The following is a 9,375-nucleotide window of genomic DNA, read 5'->3' on the forward strand; positions in this document are numbered from 1 at the left end:
CATTTTTTGTCATTTCACATATGGACGTATCGACGTTCATCGCTGTCTTTTTACCGGGGAAATGATACTCCGGGCCCGGTTCTGATGTCTAAAAAGCTCCAGTATTTGTATTTAATCAATAAATGCTGTTTTCAGCTGGATTTTACCCCATTTTCGGGCAATGTTTGCCCGTACGCCATTGACGTTCATCGCTGTCTTTTCCCGGGAAAATCACCCCCTGGCCTGGTTTTAATGTCTGAAAAGCTCCAGTATTTGTATTTAATCATGAAATGCTGCTAGGAAGTGGATTTTACCCCATTTTTGTGCATTAATTTATTGATTATTTTTACGTGTTGCAGCTGTAGCTGCAGTAGAGGTTTTATAGCCATAAAATAGTTTTTGAGGGTTGGATTGATACGTTGAAGGCGCTACCAGAAAATGCACCGCCCGCCACTGATATATATATATATATATATATATATATATATATATATATATATATATATATATATATATATATATATATATATAGTGGCGGTCCGTGCATTTCCTAGTGACGCCTTCAGCAAAAACTATTTTATGGCTTTAAAACCTCTACTGCAGCTACAGCTGCGACACATAAAAAATAATCAATAAATCAATGCATAAAAATTGGGTAAAATCCACTTCCTAGCAGCATTTAATGATTAAATACAAATACTGGAGCTTTTCAGACATTACAACTGGGCCAGGTGGTTATTTTCCCGGGAAAAGACAGCGATGAACATCAATGGCGTACCGGCAAACATTGCCCGAAAATTGGGTAAAATCCAGCCGAAAACAGCATTTATTGATTAAATACAAATACTGGAGCTTTTTAGACATCAGAACCAGGCCCGGAGTATCATTTTCCCGGGATAAAGACATCGATGGACGTCAATGGCGAAACGGCAAAATTTGAACTAAAATGGGGTAAAATCCACTTCCTAGCAGCATTTTGGCTGGATTTGACCGACTTTGAGAGCATTTTGAGCCGTTTGGCAAATGGACGTATATAGACGTTTTTTTGCCCCCATCGCGACATCATCGCGACAGTTTACCGAGGAATTCACTTCCCTGGGCTCGGTTATAATACTAGTATTTGAATTTAATCAATAAACGCTGTTTTCGGCTGCATTTGACCAAATTTGAGAGCATTTTGAGCCGTTTGGCGAATGGATGTATGTAGATGTTTTTTTGCCCCCATCGGACTTGGGCTGCCATGCGCACCCAAGAGCGCTTATTCCCGGGCTGCCATGCCCGCCCAAGAGTGCTTATGAGTGGGCTGCCATTGACGGTAGACTAATAAATTGAGAGTGATGAGCGGCAAAGGGAAATGAATCATTGATGTTTACTGTAATTTGGACAACGCCCGCGGCGGGCCGGATTAAAAATCATAACGGGCCGTATATGGCCCGCGGGCCGAGGTTGAAAAACTTGTACACACACGATCCGGGGGCGGGGCGAGTGCGCAAATCCCGTTTCGGCGAAACGTCCATTCAGCGACCTGTCCGTCTGTCAAACGTCCGTCGGTGAAACGTCTTTAGGCGAATCATCCGAGTACCGATTCAGATATTTCTTAGGCCAGCAGAGATGGCCTTGAAGGCCCCAACGGCACACCACTGATATATACACATACCAAATAGTTTAGGTATAATTAGAGAATAAAAAGAATACGTAAGGCAAGTGGCCACCAAATGCCCTTCTATTCTTATTATTTTATTTATTATATGATTTTTAATTCAGCAATTGTATAATATGCATTTTTAACCTGTTTGCAGGAAGATTTTAAGAATAAATTCACCTAAAACTCTTAATACCTTCAATCCCAAATATGTTGGCATTTTAAAAGATATTTCTTCTCTTAACCATTGTATAGTTTATGGGGATCAGCATAGAACTGGTATATCTGTTGTCTGGATCCGCTTTCACCCAATTGAAGTCTGATATGTAAAATCAATAAATCTATAAATGATTGGACTAGATCAGGGATGGGCAAACCGGTCCTCGAGGGCCACTGCGGGTACAGGTTTTTGTTCCAACCGATATAGGACAGACAGTTTAACCAATGAGATTTCTGTAGAAAACAAGAAGCACCTGACTGCAATCCACTGATTGCACTTGTAGGACACCAGATTGGTGAAAATCGGTTGGAATGAAAACCCGCAACCACTGCTGCCCTTTGTGGAATAGTCTGCCCTCCCCTGCCTGGACTAGATAGTTGGAGCATTATTCTGTCTGACAATACAATGCTCAACTCTCAGATTTTCAAGGTGCCTATAGTGGTAAAGTACGTCACTGATGAGCCTGTTTGTTTACTTGTCACCTTCTCATCTAACAAGACATTGCTTCCACATGATGGCGCAGTCTACAAACTTTAGATCACAATTTAGATAATAAATTAAATAAATCCCTTCATGTGCGTGTACCCATATGGCTTAGCAAACACCATATTTTCTTTGGTCATCCAAAAGGTCTCATGCAATTGTGATGTTTTGTGGAAACAAAGAACACACATTACAGATTCCATCTGTGTGTTTCTACACCGGGTTTATCGTGACCGGACGTTTGGTCGAAAGACGTTTGGTCCCCGGACGTTTGGTCCCCGGACGTTTGGTCGACCGGACGTTTGGTCGACCGGACGTTTGGTCGACCGGACGTTTGGTCGACCGGACGTTTGGTCGACCGGACGTTTGGTAGAACGGACGTTTGGTAGAACGGACGTTTGGTAGAACGGACGTTTGGTAGAACGGATGTTTGGTAGAACGGACGTTTGGTAGAACGGACGTTTGGTAGAACGGACGTTTGGTCGCCGGGTTCACTCGCTGTCAAATTATGACAGAGTTTACTGTTGATATTTTGATATTAGATATTTAGATATTAAACTCAATCTCTCTCTCTCTCATGATTATAATTTTGAGAGCTGGTTTCAACAGTAACAACCCGCTGCCCAAACATCCGTTCTACCAAACGTCCGTTCTACCAAACGTCCGGTCGACCGAACGTCCGGTCGACCGAACGTCCGGTCGACCGAACGTCCGGTCGACCGAACGTCCGGTCGACCAAACGTCCGGGGACCAAACGTCCGGGGACCAAACGTCTTTTGACTAAACGTCCGAGTATTGGGTTTTAGTTTTTTAGCTCGACAGATTGGTTAGATAGGTGGGCGCCTATCATTTTTGAAGTATCATGTTTTAAATCAGGCAGCCTCGTAACGTGAGTGGTTAGCGCGTCGGCCTCTCAGCGTTGGGGTCCTGGGTTCAAGTCCAGGTTGGTCCATCTGTGTGGAGTTTGCAAGTTCTCCACGGTTTCCTCCCACACAACAAAAACATGTATAGTAGGCTGATTGTGGACACTCTAAATCGCCCCTAGGTATGGGTGTGAGTGTGCATGGTTGTCCGTCTCCTTGTGCCCTGCAATCGGCTGGCCACCGATTCAGCTGAGATTGGCTCCAGCACCCCGCGTCACCCTAATGAGGATAATACGGTTTAGAAAATGAGATGTGATGAGATGAGATTGGTGAGATAGGTAGATATATAGATAGATGGAAAGAGAGACAGACAGACTGACTGACTGACAGACAGACAGATAAACAGACAGACAGGGATCCATCTTAAAAATTCTGTGCTCGAGGATGTAAATTTATGAGCAAAACTTCTCATCTCATTTTCTGAACCGCTTTATCCTCACTAGGGTCGTCGGGGGTGCTGGAGCCAATCCCAGCTGTCTCCGGGCCAGAGGCGGGGGACACCCTGAATCGGTGGCCAGCTGATTGCAGGGCACAAGGAGACGGACAACCATGCACACTCGTACCCATACCTAGGGGCAATTTAGAGTGTCCAATCAGCCTACCATGTTTTTGGAATGTGGGAGGAAACCAGAGTACCCGGAGGAAACTCCACACAGGTGGAGGTGACCTGGATTTGAACCTAGAACCTCAGAGCTGTGAGGCCGACGCGCTAACCACTCGCTCCACCAGGCCGCCTGATTTAAAACATGATCCTTAAAAATTACCGTAAAACCTCTATTTGAACAGCACCTCTAATAAAACGGCACCTTGATGGAAGAATTGCAAAATAGAACGGCACCCTCTAATTGAATGGCAGCTCTAATTGAACGGCACCTCTAATTGAACGGCATCCTTTAATTGAACGGCACCTCTAATTGAACGTCATAATGGGAAAAGTTTGAAAAATAGAGCGGTATGCCGATGAAATAGAGGTTTTTCTCAACCTGAGAAGGTTGTCAGATGGCAAGCCCCTTCTTGCCTGGGATTCAGTGTTGTCACATTAGCGATGCCACCAAGAAGCAATTGAAGAAGCTCCATATTGATGTGGCCGTGATTCCAGGAGGCTGCACCAAATTGATATAGGCCCCCGAGGTCTACTGGAACGCCCCATTCAAGGCCAAAGTCCAACAGTTCTACGAGAACTGGATGTTGCACGGCGAGAAGAGCTACACCAAATTCGGCAACATGCGATCACCAACCGCTCTCGACGGCTCAAAGGATTGCCAGATCCATTGTTTCAGGTCAGACGGCGCGATTCAGACTGGTTTGAAACTTCTCCTGCAAGCGCGAGCCAATGCTGGCTACATCAACGTGAACTCACTCAGACACTCGACGCTGATGCGGAAGGTGATGTGAATGACGAGGACAGCTACAACAGTGACATATCACTTGATTTTCATCAGTTCATTTGTAATTAATTACCAGTAATCGCCTTGTGTTTGTACCTTTTGTTAAATAAATATGTATATTTTACCTGGTGTCTCTTTTCATCCTTACAATTTACTGCATCTTCTCAAAATTCTGACCAGCTAGTTGAAAAATAGAGCGCCACCCTCTAATTGAACGGCACCTCTAATTGACCGGCACTACGGGGAAAGTTTGAAAAATAGAACAGCAGGCGGTTGAAATAGAGGTTTTATGGTATATGGCGTCCAAATTATGCATCACAATAACTCAAATTCTAGGAATTTCAAAGTCAAATCAAGTTGTTAACAGACATAAGGTTAAATTCATTCATTCATCTTCCGTACCGCGCATCCTCGTAAGAGTTGCGGGGGTTGCCGGAGCCTATCCCAGCAGTATTCGGGGGGGAAAGCAGATTACACTCTAAACTGGTCGCCAGTCTGCCATAGGTCAGAGAGAGACAGACGACCATTCACACACACTAACCACCAGCGGGAATTGAGCCCACTCCTGCTCGCACCGAAGTCAGGCGAAGTGAACCTCTAGTCTAAACCATAAGGCAGACCATAAGGTTAAATGTTCAGAATAATTGATTGACTATGATTGATGTGTCTGCAGGTGATATTAGATTCAATTACCACTAAGAAGTTTTAAAAGTTTTCGACCGTTGACCTTTCATTAAAAACAAACATCCGTCCTTCCCACAGTAAAAGTGAGCAGTTCAATTACAAAATGATTTTGTCAGCGTTGTCACGTAATTCTCTAGCGTGGACAGCGGGTAACATTGAAAATTACTGTCGCGTAGATTTTCTATTAATGCATTTGCTATTTGGTTCTTTCATAATTGCTCAGTGGTGAGTTTTAAATATATATTTGTGCATTCCTCCTAATCTGGACACATTTGCATTTAAGACACTGAGTGAGGAAGATTTTGGTGATGAGGCTATCTGTAAAAGTGACTATTTTAATCTAGCTGGGAGGCATTTAGTGAATTTGTTCTAGTGAGACTACTAAACCCTAAAAGCCTTAACAACAACAATAACACAAATGATAACAATGAAAATAGAGGTCGTTGAAATCATGCATCCATTAATTTAATGATAACATCACACGTCAATAATACAATTCCACTTGCCTCCAGTCTTGCAAATTGTGGTTAGCAAAATATTAGATGAATGAGCTTTTCATTACGCAGTTTATATATACGTCGGATTAGCATCTTTTAAAACGACCAAACCATCCATCAAAACACCAACACTAATAATATGAATTCTTATCGTCATATATTAACAATAGCAAAAAATTATCGAAGTGAATATAATGTCATTTTTGTTGCTTACACGTTTTAACAATAAAGAAGGAATTCATCCAAGTGGTCCCTAATGTTCTTGATAAATGTGAACTATATTAGCTGGGTTTTCGCGAAAAATGTTTGACGTTTATGAAGAGCAGAAATCTTTCCACAAACTTTAATTGGACATAGTCAATCAATGTTTCGTGATCTATCATGTAGTATTTAGTCGTGGTAGTTTATTAGGCAACTAATTTCACTTGTTGCTTAATACCAACATGTTTCAATGTAGTGTTATTTATTTCCTTAATTGATAGCACGAAGACCCACATTAAACATGAACATCTACATTCTCTTTCATGAGCGACAAAGAGTACATATTATTTAATGATTGGCACGCCAAAAATAACCGCAAATGAATGTGAGCTGGCCACCTACTTGCCATACGCATGTTTTTCTCTATTGCACGCCTCTGATTTTGAGCCTTTAAACAAAACAATACATTCCACTCATTAAATCTTCAAACTTTTGTGTCAACTTGCTCAAAATGTCCCTTGGAGAGAAGAGAAATTATTTCTTTTCTTTCACAGTTGTGTTTTTTTTTTCAGCCTTTGCGTTTCCCCTTTTGTTTTTGGTAGCCTTTTCAGATGAACATGGCATGGCAATTAATAATTTAGGCATATCACTTGACATTTGTTCATTTTTTCCAGTTGTCTTCACTCATCGTAACACATTCAAAATTATTGCGTATAAAATGTCAGCGTCATTTCGTCATTAAAAAAGTTTCCCCCCCCAGTCTCAATTCAATAATATATGCTCTGGCCGCAAATTACTTTACCATTGAGAATTAATGGCGGAGTCAGGGCGACGCCGTCAAAGCTGATTAATTGTCCAAACACACTTAAACGTTTCCTTCATGCAAAGCGCATAAAGTGAGGAAAAAAGATTCCTCTTCACCTAGAGTGCCATTAAGCACCATTCGAGCCCCCGGAGAGTAACGGTCGGTTTAATGATTTCGGTGGATTTTGCAGCGCTAATTTCAGAAGCGGACTTACTGTCCGGTTGGTTTGTGTCACTTCCACTGGTCAGTCCCGGGGATTCCAGCATTCTCCCTGCTTCCCCGACGCTCTCGTCTGCATGGTTGCTAACCATCTCCCCAGCTTCTTCCAGATCCAACAGGTGGCTAACTGAGAAGTTCTTTTTTGCTTGCAAATTATCCAGATTAGAGGTGATGGGACTATCCAGGCGGTTTGATATCGTGGCTTGCCTGTCCATTACATGTGCATAAGTAGAAGTCATGACGCCAGAAGGAAACGTAAAATTGTCTGAAAGTTAACAAAAAAAAAATAAAAAAAGAAATATCAATTAAACAAACGATCCCTGCGTGCAGAACGCCTGTCTTAACTGTCAAGGACAAAACCTTCTGGTCTCTTTGAAGAGGACACTTAATAGGTTCATTTCCAAATGAGCCGCTGTGCGCTTGATCAAACAAACGTCAGCAATAGCTTTCTGCTTATTTTCCCTGGTCAAACCTCTTTCCTTGATCCATAAAGAAACGTTTGAAATATACAAACATAAATTTATGTTTTCCCAGCACCCAAAAGACTTGACAATGCAGAGAGAAAATGTCTTTTGAATTATTTTTGCTCTGGCTGAATCACACGTGAGGGTGGGAAGGGCTGCTGCTGATGGCGACCAGATGCTCAAAGTTTAGTGAATCCTCTGATGTTTGCTCTCCCTCTCTCCCTCCGTACCTCCTTTTGTCCCCCCTCCCCCTCCCTCCCTCTCTCTCTCTCTCTCTCTCTCTCTCTCTCTCTCTCTCTCTCTCTCTCTCTCTCTCTCTCTCTCTCTCTCTCTCTCTCTCTCTCTCTCTCTCTCTCTCTCTCTCTCTCTCTCTCTCTAGCTCTCTCTCTCTCTCTCTCTCTCACTCTCTCTCTCGCTCTCGCGCTCTCTCTCTCGCGCTCTCTCTCTCGCTCTCTCTCTCTCTCCATCTCTCTCTCTCTCTCCATCTCTCTCTTTCTCTATCCATCTCTCTCGCTCTCTCTGTGCCTCCCTCCCTCCCTACCTCCCTCTCTTTCTCTCTTTCTCTCTTTCTCGCTCTCCCTTGCTCTCTCTCTCTCGCTCTTGCTCTCTTTCTCTCCTTCTCTCTCTCACTCTCTCTCTCCTCTCTCTCTCCTCTCTCTCTCCTCTCTCTCTCCTCTCTCTCTCTCTCTCTCTCTCTCTCTCTCTCTCTCTCTCTCTCTCTCGACCACCCCACCCCCGCTCTCCCTCCCGCTCTCCCCTCCCTCTCTTTTCTCCCCCTCTGAGCCTCTTTAATTACGTGGCACTGCCCGAGTCTGACTTTTATCAGCCACCTTTTAACAGGTCACCGCCCCCTCTGGAACAAGCTTTACCATCAGTGCCATCAATGCTGTTGGTCTTATTGCTTTTAGGGCTGGCAAAGCTCACAGTTTAATGAGTTTGAAGGCAACATGTTCCTGCTCAGAATATGGCGCAATAACAAGGAGGAGTTAAATCTTAAACAATTATTTTGAACTTCCATTTTTTTCTTTATGTAATTTTTGTAGGTACATATACAGTTAGCAAAAACACGCATGGTATGCTGATTGGAAACTCTAAAGTCAGCTGGGATAGGCTCCAGAACCCCTCGCAACCCTAGTGAGGATAAAGCGGTTCAGAAAATGAATGAATTATCATTATTAAAAATGGTTAATCATTCACCATAGTATACAGAAAATATTGAGTAAGTGAGACTTTAGATAAGTAGTTTGAAATCGAAACTTCTTTACATAATTGGAAATCAAAATTTTAATTAATCTACACTTGAGTTTAAATTTGTATATTAAAAAATTATCTAAACCAGATTTGAAAACACCACCTCCAACGTATTCCAATACACAGACAAGTGATCATAACAACTTGGCTTACCAGATTTTACTCTTTCTCGGGCAGAAGGAATGTGGCTAGGGCTAAATTCACACAACTAAAGGTTTCACGTTGACTGATGAACATTCCACGTTTTAAATTCAGTTTCTTAAAAAAAATGCAAGCGTTGCCTAGAATTTTGATAATTCAAGATAATTCCTTTTGTCTTATTTTGTGAAGTGAACAATGTTAAATTGAGAAAAAAAGGATTGGAATACAAAAAAAAAAATCAAGTAGCCTAAGAGAATTTAATATTTTATATTTTCACAGTTTACTGATAACATGAGACGTTTATTTTAAATTTGTAGCCGGTTTTGGCTCATTCACATTAAGGAAAGCAAAAACTGCATTTTTAAAAGTTAAAGATGTCAGTGAGGTCATGTCGTATTCCTTATTTATTTATAATGAATGTGCAAGTTTCATTTTCCAGAGCAAAAAGTGCATCGTGAGCATCTTAGTGAAAATTGAC

General features: G+C 42.2%; 1 protein-coding gene across 2 annotated transcripts in view; it reads right to left on the reverse strand.

The window, feature by feature from the left end:
- prrx1b (paired related homeobox 1b) overlaps positions 1 to 7,684 on the reverse strand; it is a 46,730-nt gene extending 39,046 nt beyond the window's left edge. For both annotated transcript variants that reach the window (XM_077594696.1, XM_077594697.1), the window contains exon 1: positions 7,037 to 7,684. In XM_077594696.1, the coding sequence (XP_077450822.1) occupies positions 7,037 to 7,280 (244 nt within the window). In that variant the 5' untranslated portion in view covers positions 7,281 to 7,684. The remainder of the gene's footprint in view (positions 1 to 7,036) is intronic.
- Positions 7,685 to 9,375: the final 1,691 nt, after the last annotated feature.

The sequence above is a fragment of the Stigmatopora argus genome, chromosome 24 (assembly GCF_051989625.1).
Source record: "Stigmatopora argus isolate UIUO_Sarg chromosome 24, RoL_Sarg_1.0, whole genome shotgun sequence".
Classification (NCBI taxonomy): Eukaryota; Metazoa; Chordata; class Actinopteri; order Syngnathiformes; family Syngnathidae; genus Stigmatopora; species Stigmatopora argus.